This window comes from Manacus vitellinus, unplaced genomic scaffold, assembly GCF_001715985.3.
Source record: "Manacus vitellinus isolate BGI_N305 unplaced genomic scaffold, ASM171598v3 scaffold_5_pilon, whole genome shotgun sequence".
Taxonomy (NCBI): Eukaryota; Metazoa; Chordata; class Aves; order Passeriformes; family Pipridae; genus Manacus; species Manacus vitellinus.
Window position 1 is genome coordinate 30,949,087 of NW_021940682.1, and position 15,436 is coordinate 30,964,522.

At 38.6% G+C, this 15,436-nt stretch overlaps 1 protein-coding gene across 1 annotated transcript in view; it reads right to left on the reverse strand.

Moving 5' to 3' along the window:
* Positions 1 to 12,295, reverse strand: part of TRHDE (thyrotropin releasing hormone degrading enzyme) — a 196,948-nt gene extending 184,653 nt beyond the window's left edge. Inside the window, exons 1-2 of the mRNA XM_029963508.1 lie at positions 12,279 to 12,295; positions 10,435 to 10,708 (exon numbers count right to left, since the gene is read on the reverse strand). Of these exons, the coding sequence (XP_029819368.1) occupies positions 10,435 to 10,708; positions 12,279 to 12,295 (291 nt within the window). The remainder of the gene's footprint in view (positions 1 to 10,434; positions 10,709 to 12,278) is intronic.
* Between the last annotated feature and the right edge of the window lie 3,141 nt (positions 12,296 to 15,436).

Here is a 15,436-nt window from a genome sequence, read left to right on the forward strand (position 1 = left end):
ACACAGCATGATGTACTGTTGTTCAACCATGGAGTGCAATTTATTTAGCCAGGGGATTGGAAAACATGGTATGCAAATGATTCAGTAGGTATACTTCTTTCTTCGAAATTCTTCCATAGGAATTCACTTCTCTTTTTCCTTCTCCACTTTTTATTTCTTCCACCTTTTATTCTCCTCTTCTTTTATCTTTATTAACTAAGGTACCACTTGTTGTCCTGAGGATACAAACTCTTAATTGAGGTTCCAAGCTGCTGTGACTACCAAACTATCACTGCTCTCAGGAGGGAAGAAAGTGTGGATACTCCCAGAGGTAAATGCTAATAAACACCCTTTGCTTCTTATCCCATCCCCCCCCCAGCAATTTCAAATAAATAAAATATTAATCTTCTCATTTTGTCCCACATTGCCCCACAGCGCCACTGCATGCTGTGAAAAAAAATGCATGGCTAAATATTTTTCATGATAATCCACTGTGGGATAACTTTTTTTAATATACTTTAGGTCATTTACTCTTCAAAGAAAAACATAATCTGCTTTCAAATTATGCTGTTCCAAATACAAAGATAACAGGCTCAGTTCTCATTTCTGACTGCTCTTGCTATGTCTCAACAGCATGCAGCAGCCAGAAAGCTCCCAGGCAGGAGCAGCAAAGGATCTCCTAGGGGTACCATTCAGTGGAAGCAGGCCAACAAAGTTGGTTCTCTGCCACCTTCCCTCACCTCATTGCATGAGAGGGGTGCCAGGGGATGGGGTCACGTGCTGAGCTTGAGCAGTTGGACAGCCACAGCAACCGCTACGAGATGGAATAAACTTAAAGAATGAGAGCATTGCCTGCAAGGCGGTCAGTCACCCTGGCTATTCCCTGTGCAAACAACACCCTTGCAGAGTAGCAGGGAAAGTTGTGAGAAGCCAGGCTAGACCCTGGAAAGCACATTTATAGAATCATAGAACATGCTGAATTGAAAGGGACCCATCAGGATCAAAGAGTCCAATTCCTGGCCTTAGGCAAGACACCCCAAGACACAGGATGTGTCTGAGAGCATCCAAATGCTTCTTGAACTCAGACAGACTTGGTGCTGTGACCACTTTCCTGAGAAGCCTGTCCCAGTGCTCAAGCACACTCGGGGTGAAAAACTTTCTCCTGATATGTAACCTAAACCTCCCCTGACTCAGCTTCATGCCATTTCCTCAAGTCCTGTCACTGGTCACAAGAGTGAAGAGACCAGTGCCTGCCCCTCTGCTTCCCCCAGTGAAGATGCTGAAGACTGCAATGAGGTTTCCCCTCAGTCTCCTCTTCTCCAGACTGAACAAACCAAGTGACCTCAGCTACTCTTCATAAGGCTTCCCCTCCAAACCCTTCACCATCCTCATGGCCCTCCTTTGGACATTTTCTAAGAGCTTAATGTCTGTTTTATATTGTGGCACCCAACAGCAGAGCAGAGTGGGACAATCACCTGCCTTGACCAGCTGGCGATGCTTTGCCTGATGCCACCAGGACATGGTTGGCCCTCCTGGCTGCCAGGGCACTGCTGAATCATATTCAACTTCCTGTTGACCAGGACCTCCAGCTCCCTTTCCAAGGCACTGCTTTCCAGCCTCTCATTCCATTCTGCCACATGATTAGAAAAATCTTCAGAAGAGGTACCTGAAGTGTGAAAGAACCCCATCGGAAGAACAAAAGAGCTTTGTCAACTCTACAGACACCTTAGTAGAAAATCAAATTGACTAGGTTCTCTACTTGTAAAAACAGGGGTAAACACCATAAACCTCCAGGCAGCAAAAAGTACTGGGACAAAGGCAAAAATAAGATGGCATTTGTGCAGGTTTTCCAACACTAAAACTAAAAAGTAAAGGCAAGTCTAAAGGGTGAACATTACAGACACCTGATTGTCAGAAAAGGAGGGATTGGGCTCCCAACAGGTATGAATCTCTGAAAATAGTGGTTACTTTCCTACCACTGGCTATAAAAACAGGCTAAGTTTCTTGTTCCTGTATGAAAAATATGATTAAAACTTAGCTAAACCCTGGAGGAGACACAAGTCTATAAACAAATAAAAGTACACATCACTCTCCTCCCTCAAGAATAGTGTTATCTGTCACTCAACTGGATGTCAACTAAGTCACCTGCCTCAGTAATCCATTTTCACTGCACATTGTGCAGTTACTACAGTAGGTATACAGGATAACACTGCTTTGACTGACAGATGTTCAGGCTAGTGCAGGAAAGTGTTAACCTTTACGTTGTTCTGGAGTAAGATACCTCCTACAGATTATGTGGCACTTGTTTTTGCTTTTATAGCAAGAGCATGACTCTTATGGAAACATGTTAATAGCCAGAAAGCAGAATTCATGTCGATGACAAGGACAGAGATCATAACAAATAAGTTAATGAAGTCAAATATGACAGCAGAATATAAGAGGCATAAGGAGACATGAAACAACATAGTACAAACAGCAGAGCACAGCTCGGGTGTTCAGTCTTTACTGTGAGTTGTATTGTCACAGTACATACTACTAAGCATATGCTCATTAGCACACGAAAGGAAAAGGAAAGATAGTCTCTCCTTTACATCTCACTCTTTCCCCTACTTGTAATGCTGAAAATGGGAGGAACTGCAGACACTTCACACTACTTTACTCTGGGCAAATAGCTGGGAAGGAGTGGAAAGTACTAAGAGTCTCAGACCTTTCTTTCTTTTCATTAGCCAGCAGAGACCTCAGATGAAGCAACTACAGGCTGAACTGTTCCTGAATGTACAGAATTACGATTAGGATGCTGTTCTGACAACCATCAGGCCAAGAATCACATGTTCTGCCTCTCTCATTCTCCTCACTATTAATGCAGGCAAGCTATAAACCTACAAAATAGCCACAAATTAAGAAACTGATTTTGCTTTTTGACAGTCTTCTGGTTACTACATACGAAGTACACCACTGCCCCCAGATACTTACAGGTGATCTTCCTAGCCAAAACCAAAACAAAACAATGTTCCCAAACTCAAGTCTTTCAATTCAATAGTATTATTTGCAGACTGCAGCCGGGCACTTATGTTAATAAAACAAATATCACATTTAAATACAGCATGTACTACAAGTGCTGACGGAGAGAATTTTTTTAAAGTAGTAAGCACAATGCATGTTCAGTGTTTTCCTAGCATATTCGACTTGCAAATTCAACCAGAAATCAATAACAATGGATTGCAAGTTTGCAATTTATGTTTTTAACAGATTCCCTGGCATATTCAGTTTAGCATGGATGCTGATCACATAGGGTTTTGTTTGTTTGTAGCACATTTTGTAGCTATAGTATTTAAAAATTAATAAACTAGAAGTCATTTTCAATATATAAACCTGAAGCAGAATGGATAAACAAATACTGATGTGGTCAATCTGAAAAGGCTACGATTTCTTTGGATTATTATTGTATTTCATTACAGTTTCCCACATAACTAAAATAATTCACAATAGTAAGTACTGAACTGAGTAAAAGATACTTGTAGAACCAGCCTTTGTTGTTACTACAAAGAAAATTTCATACAAGTAAAAGAAAGCACAAACACACCTATCCACGTTCATATGTGTGTGTGTGCTTTTCTAGCTCAACATAATCACGTACTTCCCAACACATTCTTTGTAACATGCATTTTTTTTTTTTAACTGTTTGATGAAAACTATTCTGGGGAAGGTAAGACTGGGACATTTGTAATAAAGACCAAAAATGAATGGGCATCGTCATATCACTATGACATTTGAGAACACATAAAGATTAAACATTACAAGTCTGCATAGGCTTCAGAAATATGCCTGGTGTTTCCTGTGTTAGCTGTTACCTGTCTATCAGATACACGTGTGGCCTCCCAGTGGTAAGTGATGGGCTAACAAAAGTTACTTTGCTGGGCTTTGAAAGTAGAGCACAACTCTGGAGCTGTACTAAATTCAGGCTGCGGAGGAAGAAAACTTAATTTTAATTGAGGACTAATCCTACTTTTGATAGCTTATTCATTCTGCTGTAACCAATATGCTCACCCACAAGAATTATCTCATGTATAATTGCTTCCATACTGATTAATAAATAATAACTGATGAAGAGACTTTGCTGGCAGTCACTAACCAGCAGCTGAAGAGAGGGCCTAAGGAAGAGCCTTAGGCCTTTAATCCAGGTTGTCATTAGCTGAGACAAATTGCCTGGTTTTGAGGTCATTCCTATTAAATAAAAATATTAATACATTTTTCAAATAATTTTCTAAAACCTACAGAATGAACTGCACAAAACATGGTTATTATTTTAGAAAGAAAAAAATGAAAATATCAGTTTCTAGGAACTAACAAATGACAAAACTCGCTGGGAAAAAAGGTATTTTGGTGTTCAACCTGGGTTTTTTTCTTTTTTTTAGACTATTTATAAAAGTCAGCTTGTTAGTCTCCTCAGACTGACCCCCACACTGCAGATGAGGGAATGCCCAGCACAGCTGCCCAGCATCTCATGGATTGCTAGAAACACTATACTACTTCCAGTCATCCTGTCTTAAAGACATGGATAAAACCATGGTCTCCCATGGTGCTGAAACTAAACCAACATGAGCTGTTGGACATGCACCAATTCTGATCTAAGTCTGCTTATTTGACTCTGTTCACTAGCCCTTCCTGGATAAAAATTATTTTTCACTTGTGCAGAATCAAGCAACTATTACTGCATGGATCCCATTTTTGAGACCACTATACCTTTTTGTGTGATACTGAGCCAAAGCAAGTGAGCCCCCAAGCACATGCTTGAGGTAATTCAGTGCCAGGACATTTATGCAGGCTATCTTTAAGCCAGAGAGCACTATGGAAACAGTAATTATCTTATTTTCCTTTAGCCAAATTATTAGAGCTCCTCCTGATTGGCCAGAATAAGACTTAAATGTACTGCAAAGTATTGAAGTAAGATCTTTAATCAGGAGCTTGTGATCTCTAATTACATCTTAGATAAAGTAATAACAAAATAAAAGCAGTGCAATAAAGGTTGGCCTTATTGTGGTATGATTCTTATCATAAGAACTTCCTTAGCCTCAAGGTCTTTTTCTGTATTATGGCAAATTACTCCGCAGTGATGACTCTACAGTAATGTTTAATACTGCTGAAAGCAAGACATACCAGCTTGTAGTGGTCTCTTCAAAATGGAATGCACAGGGGCTCAGTCAGACAGCGGAGGTCCCGCCCTGAGCAGCTGACCCAGCTGCTGTCAGGCAGCCCTGCAGCACATGCTGCAACCATTTTGGAATAGAAGCAGGAGTAGGAAACGTGAAATCACACAAAATTCTTCTTAAGGCACTGTGTTCCATCCACATTCCTCCTCCCACTCACCACCACCCAGCCAGATAGCCACTTTCTTTCACAGCTGCTCATTCCCATCTGCTCTGGCACTGTCTGCACTTGTCTCTTTAAACCCCTGCACCCAGAATTCCTCCTGATTCCACTCCTTTCCACGCACTTTTTTTTTAGCAGATACTCCCCCTGACAAGAGAAACACTTCAAAGCTGCCAGTTGGCATTTTATTTCCATACCTATCTTCACATCCCATCCACAGCAAAAAAGAATGGTAGACTGGGAATCACCCCAAGACATCTCTTTCCAGCACTATGTTCATCTCAATTGATACACTGTTCTTTGTCCCTGAGTGCCCACTCCTTCCACTAACTGAAAAGAGAAAGAATTAGCAGGGAAAAAAAGGAATTAAAATAACTTACGAGACAGTGAAAAGCCATGCAGGATATAGTGAGTTTCCATGTTCACCTGACAAAGGAATGAGAAACAGAGGCTTTGAAGAACAGAAGCACAGCTAAACATGAAGTACCGTAAAAATTAATCCAAACAGGGGAAAAAATAAAGCAACAGTAGTAGGAAAAGGCCTGGTGAATTGAAACCACAGATAAAGACAACAATGAAAGAAAGAGACACAGAGATGATGTAACATACAATACAATTCAGCCAGCAATGTTTTCCTTTCAAGAATTATTGAGAAAGAATATATATAAGAGGTATGATTAGGAAATGCAACGTAAGAGTAGAACCAAGCAAATACATGGAGGTACGTGGTGTTTTCTGGATTATCATACTGTGCAAAGATGACACAGATCCCATGATTTTCACCAACTACAGCTCACACCTGCTAGAGCCATACAATGATCAGCTAAGCTTGCTTGTAAAGGTATCCCTCCTCTCTCAATACCACATTACCTCAGGCACTACCCTGGTAGAACTATACTGCTCCCTAGACCACAGCAACATAGATGACTGCACTACAACCCTTTCCACATAAACAAAGCCCCTGCCCAAAGACAAAAGCAGTTGCAGTGATTTCCTGTAATCCCAGATTAATCTAAAAAACATATTATATATCTGTAATGCATACAGAAAAGGCAGTTCTGCTTTTAAATTACCTACTCTGATCAGATCCATATGGACTAAAGAGTTATGCTAATGATTTACGTCCCCTGAGCTGTGCTCCTAGAAGATAACTGTTTGTCTTAATTCTAAATTAATTTTAGTGTATGAAATATAGAACATCTTCATGTCTCCAAGAATTATACAGGATATGGGAAAACTACTGTTTTGATTGGCTACCTAAGCTTTCCAAAAGTCAGTTTCTATTTATAACTTGACTTGTACTGAATGTCACACTTAGGTTTTAACTAATTTTGAGGTCTTTGAAAAACTGAACAGCTAACAGTTAAGCAGTTTTGAGGAACAAATCTGCTTTTAATCTCACAGTTAATTCTGTTCTTCTCAGAGTTTATACACTCTTAACCACAGCATTTTATTAATACTGGTCAGCTGGAAAAGAGGTGAGATTTTAATCATTAGCAAGCTGTCAAAATTTGAAAGGACGGCCCCCTGCCCCCAAATGTTTTGTGAATCAAAACCAGGTTTAGGGACGTGCCAAAAGAAAAGCAAAAGTATATGCAGTGTGAAGCCTTTTAGATGTCTACAATATGTCTAAAAAATAAATATATATTGCCTTAATTGAATTGAAGAAAGATTCACCAATGCAAGAAATTGCTTATCATGATGCTTCAATTGAAGGTTTTTTAATTTTCCTGAAAATCCATTCATTTTCAGAAGCAAACTTACTCTTATTATACATTTATATTAACTGCCATGGGAGTAACTGTATTTTAATGAAAAAGCAGCTTTGAAGGAAACCAAGAAGTTGAAAATTGCATGTGCAAGGATTCAGCTATTTTCAAATTCAGCCAGTAGTGTCCATGAACTCCTGGTACTGCAACATAAGAGACTCAAAGAGATGGATTACCTCAGCAATTCATCTGAAAGGACACAGTTCTGAACTAAAGTGCTCGTTGTGAGTTCATACCTTAAAAAATACTCTTCCAACAAAACTGAACCATGATTAAAGATGATCAGATCCCAAATGGACTGAAAAATAGCAGGATATATTTAACCAATAACCCAGCGTGAACTGTTCTGGTATTCTTGGGCAGTAATGTCCCTGTCACAGAGGTATATTATGAAAAACAAGAGCTAAAACTCTAGACTAACCAAACAACCTCAAACTCTCTCAATCTACGTAGGCTTTTGGTCTTCAAGTCCTTGCAAAGATTAACATACTAATTTGCATAATTGTTGACATAATTCTGTAAAGTGATACTATCAAGTTGGTGGAGTATATACGTATGTCCTACATGCGCTGAATCAAGAGAGTCAAGCATAACTACCAAGCTCTAGTAGCCACAAATTCCTAACAAAAAAATACTTGGATTTTCTCTTCAGATCTGTGTTAAACCTGAAGTCATGAGACCAGTTTTTCCAGACACAAGAGCGGCAGAAAGTTATCAACTGGTATCTATAAGGCACGAATGTGCCTCTGTCTTCAGGTTACCAAACATATTCAAGCAGCAAAAGTCTGCAGGATATGAGCTCTGAACAACACTACAAGAAAATTAGTTAAAGAGAAAGTAGGTTTTATGTTTCAAACTAACGATGGTCCTAAGGTCCATCCCCCACGTTTCATACAGTTGCTGACACTAATGTTGAAAGCCAAAGTGCTTGCAGCTGGTTCTCCGATGTGCCCAAGACACTTCAGAGTGAGATAACAAGGTAGCATTATGTAGCAAAAACTTGCAAGCATTACTCTATATTAGAGCCGAAGGAACACGACACCTACCTACCAGAGTATACATCAAACAACTTCCATATTAGAGCCCTCAGTGTTTTCTAAAGTCGAAAACTAGCAGGCATTCTTAGCTTCAGGCTAAATCATTCACCAGGTGAAGAACATTACAATGAAAATTATTAAATCCTACCTGAATTGAAGCCTGTTCCCATACCAGTTGAAAACAAGTGAGAAACAGCCTGATACCTCTACCCTGTTCTGCCAGGCCAGTGAACACTCTTCCTTATCAGTGAGTGTAGTGATAGGACGAGGAGTAACAGTTTCAAACTGAAAGAGGGTATGATTAGATATTACGAAGAAATTCTTTACTGTAAGGGTGGTGAGACACTTGAATGGGTTGCCCACAAAAGCTGTGAACACCCCATCTGTAGATGTGCTTAAGGACAGGTTGGATGGGGCTTTTGAGCAACCTGATCTAGTGGAAATTGTCGCTGCCCATGGTAGGGGGGGCTGGAACTAGATGGTCTTTCTGGTCCCTTCCAACCCAAACCATTCTATGATTCTATGAGTATTACAAAGTCAGAGGCAACCAGTTTCTCATCCCAAGAGCAATAGAAATCGTACAAATATTTAATCTGCTGGAAGCAAGACTAAGAACCAGGCATCCACTTCTCCTTCCTTATTTCTTTACCTTGGCACTTTTGAGTTCCTTTTCTAAATTAACCCACTGTACTGACAAGAGAAACAACCCAGAAAAATAAATAAATAAATACATGTCATGGGTTGACCACAATAAATAACCCCAAAACCCCACCAAAAATCCAAACCACAAACTCTAAGCCTTTCAGCCATCGAAGGTAACATGAGGATTGCAAGCATGGCCTTGGCAGTTCCCATATCCTTGTACTCATAGGTTAAAGCACCTCAAAGAACCACTTCCTAGTCACGCTTCCTCCTTTTGTGGGGCCAGAGAGTAATGTCATAGTCTGCCAGTCATGGTATGAAAAGGCTGAAGAGGAGTGAAAGACCCCCAGTGTCCTATGCAGCTGTTTCAGTGACAAAAACAAGACTTATTTGCTGACCCCTTCAGTATGGCCTAAATGAGAGATGCCAATGCAGAGGGGTTTCCTGGGTCCACCTTCCATCAGCACAACCTTAAATCCATGCTAGGGCTCTGACATTTGCATAAAAAAAAAACTGGATTAGAGATGTGTTTTGGTTGAAAACTGACCACATTTTCATTTATTTTTCAGGTCAGTTTTCAGCCAGATCATATGGCTGTACAGAGGTGAAGGCTGGTACAAGGAAGGTAAAGAATACCTTTGGTTCAGAGAAGATGGGATCAGCTCCCTCCACAGCAACACAATGCTTAGGCTGGCTCAAAGTGTTTAAGGATTTGTTTCCCAATATGATCAGCCTGCAGGCCTTCCTCATGCCCCCACGCTACAGGACAAAGTCATACAGCATTTGCAAAACTATAAGGTGAACATCCCTTTGCTCAGGTGCACAGATCAAACTGCTGTCTAGTCCTCTGCTTCCAGAACTAGCTCTGTTTTGTTATTCACAGTAACTAAGAAGGAAGAATTTCTCTGTATGTTCACCTGAAAAATCAAGATGACAGCTCTGTGGAATATTCTATTAAGCTGACAGCATTTCTCAGGTATGTTTTGGCTTGTTATACAGTTTTGAGCTTGATATTTGTACACAAAACCAAAACTGACATAAACAAAGGTCATAGTATAACTCCCGGAACCATGCCATATTAGGAAACAATGGCTTCAGAAAATTAGTGCTTCCATCAACCTCAGGAAGCAGGTAGGTTGCAAAGTCCTGCTTCTGAGCAAGAGATCTAAGATAGAGATTACTGTATCAGCCTCCTGAGCTAGCACACAGCAAACCATAGAACATGTCAGTACTGAAGGAAGGAGACTGGAAACCCTACTACTTTCTTAACTCAGTACTACTGCTTTCTTTTAATAAATAGTCTCATGAACACTGGTATTGAAAAGGCTACAGGAAAAACAAGACAAAACTTCCCAAGAAAACCAAAGTGAAGTGAAATGGCATATTTAAAAGCTTAAAATTTCGTCAGACAACCACACCTACTAAGTTAAGCAGTTACGAAAAGCCCAAGACAAACCAAAAACTTGAGACAAACCTCCAGAAAAGGTCACAAACAATACACACCATCATTAAATAGACTAGCAAATTTTAGAAATGCTAATCAAGAAAATACTTCAAGTACTTGATGGTATGATCCCCTGTAAAAAGTGAGGATTTTCAAAGTAGTGAAATGTGTTTGATATATTAGAAATACTTACAACTACTCCACTCTTGGTGACAGTTTCCCGGTATGTAAAATTGCACACTGCCCAAGCTAGGTAATACGTGGACATAAGAGGGGTCTGTGAAAAGTGATCTGTAACCCATCCATCTTCTTCAAAAACAGAAGTTTCAACTGGCATGTTGGACAAAGACAAGTAAGTTGCTTGATGTCTGATACTGATTTTGAAAGTGGCCTTGTAGATGGGCTCATCAAAGCAAGGAAAGGCTTTTCTGGCGTGAGTAGGAGAAAACTGCGTAACAGCAAGAAACCTAGAAAAGCAGCAAACAAAAATAAAAAGTAATTACTAACTGTGCCCAGCACTTGATTCATAAACATACCAAATAAGACATTGCTTCACTATTGTGGTTTAGAGGGGGGAAAAAGTACAACTGTATAACTGGTGAAAACAGTTCAAACAACTGTTTGTACACTGCTTTATCACTTTCTTGCTACCTCTACTGTAATGCACTTGATATAAAGTAACAAATTTCATACAAATTTGCAGACACCACAATGATGTTAAATAAATAACTCCTTGTCTTTTATCAAACTTCAGATTCTAGCAGTATTTTTCATCAATATGTGGGGAAAAAAGTGAGCTACTAGTGGTTATACAATATAAAACAAGCACAGTCCTCAGTTCAAACCAGGATTTAACAGCCTTTGGGGAGTTCACTCTGCCCTGAGAGACTGACAGGGCACTTTGCCTTTCTTTGGGCATGAGAACTTACGGTCACACAGTGCACGCAGGAGGGTCATTGTTTTCCACTGCTGATTACTTCCGTATCGGCTGCACACAGGCCTGGGACACAGTGCTATACAGCACTGCTGCGTCTGTGCACGTCCAAAAACAATTCTGTGAGCTTTGCCGAATTACAAATGTAAGTAAATGATTAAACAAGCACAGACTATTTCACTGCTCTTCTACATGTGGTTTTCTTTTCTGGAGTATTTTATAGAGAAGAAATAAATATTTTCAGTTAAAGAGTCAAATTATTAAAAGATCTCTAAAGGAGAAAAAGGTATTTATTATGCCATTGTAGAGAATGGGAAGGCTTTAGCTTGACAATAAAATCTGTAACTGTGTACTTTGGAACTAAAGAGATTTTAACCCAGATATAGAAAAGAAGACTTTCTGGGTAGAAACTTTCTCTTTATACATAAAGAGAAAACCCATGTGCAACGATCTTTTTGCAGAAACAAGAAGTTACGCTTCAAAGGTTGAATTATGGGGTTTGATAAAAGTATTTTCTAGAGGCATGCAGAAGGAAAAAATTACCATAGGCCAACTATGTAACTGTAAAGGTAGCACACACATAGGCTTTTTAAGTAGTATTGATTCATGTCTTACGTTCCAAGGTTCCCTCAGTGGAAATAACCATGCAATTTTAGATACCAGGCAAACATTTATCAAAATTTTAGAGGCTGACTAATCATCTGTTATTCCTCTGAGGGAAGAGGATGGGTGGACAATTTTGATATAATGAAAACGGTGGCACCTATTATTAATCAGCCTATAACCATTATTTTGCAATGTGATACCCTCTAACACTGAGGAAGAAAATAGGTAGCCCATACAGAAAGTGAAGTATCTAATTAACTTTTTCTAAAACTTCTTGGGTTTTACACATATTTTGGAGAAAATGAAGAAATAAATTTATTGAAACATTACACTTTTTTCTTGCTATAGTGCATCTGCACCTGGTAGAACTAGATATATGTTTTCCAGTGAATTATCATCTCTTTCAAATAAGGATAATTTTTTAAAAATTTGAAAAATTTTTCCACCGCTGAAGCATTTATGATCAGTCTAAAATAAAAGCCTTTTTTGGCTAGTACTTATTGAAGGAATTCATCGTACCACATTTTTCTTGTCTCGTTACAAAACATGGATTACTAAAACCATAACTCTGCACAAGGCTGCTAAATCTAAGGTTAAAATTTGGTGCCAGGTATTCTAGTGTTAATTCAGAAAAATTCCATATTATCAGTGGATTTGTACTAGTGCAACAAAGCCAAATCAGCCAATTAAATGAAGCAAAGCAACTTAATTTATATACAAAGTATTTCAAGTGGACCTGATTCTGCATTCTAGGCACACTCTAAGTAGCTACAGACATCAACAGAAGCCTCAAGTGAGCATGGAAAACTGTATTGGCCTGTTATTAATAAAGCAAGAATGATGAACTTTCCTCTGAAATTAACAATTTTAATGAGCTCCAACGTACATGTAAATGTATACTCGGGGAACACCATTTATACTGTGACACTCTCCAAATAAGGAATCTTTCCCTTGTCCCCCCTCCCCAGCCTCCCTCTTTAATACTTTTATATTTAATACTCATTAGGCCATTGAAACAATCTCTTCACCAGGTAATAAATCCTGGTAACTTGATAACCCTCGTAAACGCTTCATCATCTGTATTCTCTCAGACAGGTAGATATATATCCACATAGCTGTAACTGGGCAAACACTGGGTGGTCAATATTTCATACTAAAAATACATCAACTACCAATAACGGTGATATTTATAACACGAGCATTAGTATCAAACATCAATTTGCTTGTTGTGCCATAAAGCAAAACAAACAAAAAGTTAAAACTGCTTCCCAAAAACTAAACATTTATACTTAAAAAACCCAAAGAAACTAAAGCCAAAACATTGTCTCTGTTTATCTACTCCTCTCTGTGTTCAAGTAAAACAAACAAACTTCTATACCATAATAAAACTGAAGAGCAAGCCGAGTATTTCATCCATCTCTTTACACACTACTCTGGGCACCAACATTTCTTTCTCCAATTCCCAAAAATATGACCATAAAAAGTTTTACTTTAGGGAATAACAGGCTTGCAGCCTGTTTTCTCAGCATACCCACAGCAGTACTTCACAGTTGTTTTAATCCCATCTCATCTATTAAAGGAAGACATTTCCTCAACAACCTATCTATTTTGACATCTTAGTTGTTACAAGACAAAAAAATATGTCCGTTTGTTTTGTTTCTGTGATGTAAGAATTTTTTTCCTTTTCATTTATGCCACAGTTTGATGTTCACTTAAATATGCCTGCATATTTTTACAGTACTCTACATTACCTCTGTATTATATGTCTGTATTATGTGCCAGTAAATTCTGGCACATAACGCTAAGCAAATTTGTAGCATATCACTTGCATTTTACATCTCAAATACAGTAGAAAAGACTTAAGTCAGAAGCTGTTTTTATGCAGCTGTCAACATTTCAGACTGATTTATGACTTTCACCTGTGAAGACCACAGAAACTAACTTTAGGGGAAAAAAACATGTACAAGAAAAGGGAAGAAAATGATGGTTTGGACCCTTTTATAGCAATGCAGCTACTGTATTTTAATCAGATACAAAGATGTCAAAAGCTAATGCCCTGCTGGAACATCAAACTCTCCCAGAGCACACAAGAAGCCTGTCTGTCTACCACAATAGAAATTGTCCACATTTAAGGACCACAAATGGTTATATGTATTACATTAAAAAATGGGTTATTAATAAAAATGTAAATTGTTACATTGTAAAAGCACGCTTTGATCAAAGAAGTTCCCTGCTTTAGAATGCGTATTATTCACTTTATACTACAGTGAGTCATTAAGCCTGTGCCAGTTGAAAAACACTACTTCTATTTAACACCTGAAACTATAACCACACAATGATTACAGTTTTAAAAACATTTTACAGAAAGAAATATAAATGAACTGATGTAAAGAAAACACATGCTATTGATTTCAATATAGCAATGCTACCTTACATAAGGTAAGGTATCTATCCTTAGATCTTGTATGACTATACTTAGTGTATTAAAAACAAAGCAATTCATATCTGAAAAGTTACACACAGAATACTGGGAAATGCATTTTATATTGCCTTCCACCCTGTGTCTTAAATTACTCTGATGACTGAAAAAGTGAAAGGACCTTTTTTTGTTGGTGGTGGTTTTTAAATCTTAATTAGAGAATCTGTATTGAAGCATAGTACAGTAACTCTGGAAAAATGTCACTGCTGCACCTATTCGACATTTCAATTACTCCTATACAAAGTCTAAATACACAAGAGTAATATCTGCTTAAATAACTTCTTGGATTTGTAAAGTGAATTATACCTCCTGCTGTTAACAGTATTTTGTTTTCTGATTTGCCTATTTCCATACAGGTCTGTAAGAACTCCCAACTGTCCTAGCCATTCAATCATCCGTGATAACAGGCATTTTATCCGCATCTTTTCCTACAACCATGCTTTTTCAAATTTCCATTTTATTTCACTTTGATGACAAATTGCAAAAACTTAATTTCAATTCTGCTTGCAGTTCTAACATCAGACTGTTTAAACTCTCAGTAATCATAGTAATGAAAATATGTTTTAATAAAAGGACTTTTGACTTAATTCAGTTGGTGAGGATGCTTTTCATGTTTGACTAAGTATTTTTGCCCAGTTCTTCCAACTATAAACTCTTTGTTTCACTTTGCAGTATAAAACAGTAAGATTCAGGAAGAGAAAACCTGTCACTGCAGGTGTTTCATACATATGTTTCAAGAAAGGATGGCTTAAAAATAAACTAATTCTAAAATGATAAGCCATGCCAGAACCACGAAGCCCATCCCGCCTTTCTTTTCTATTACAAAGCCTGACTGTGGTTAGAAAACTACTTTAAAAAAGAAAGCCTCTGTAACTGCCTAAACGGGGGCCTCCACAGTGACCTTGCCCACCATAACAAGGGCCTCGACAGGAACCCAAGGGGCTGTAACAACATGAGTAAATACTGAATCTTGTTCTGCATGAAAACTAATCAGGTTTGCCCGGTCACAGGGTGTAAACCTGCAGCGACTCAGCTGCAGAGGTGTAAACGCATTCACGTTACGTGAAATCACATCCCACCACGTTTTTGCTTCAGATAATAGAATAAAATCAAACCAGCACAGAAGTCTCGCTGCTGGCAAAGTTCTGTCACACAAGGGCACACGGCAGCCAAACA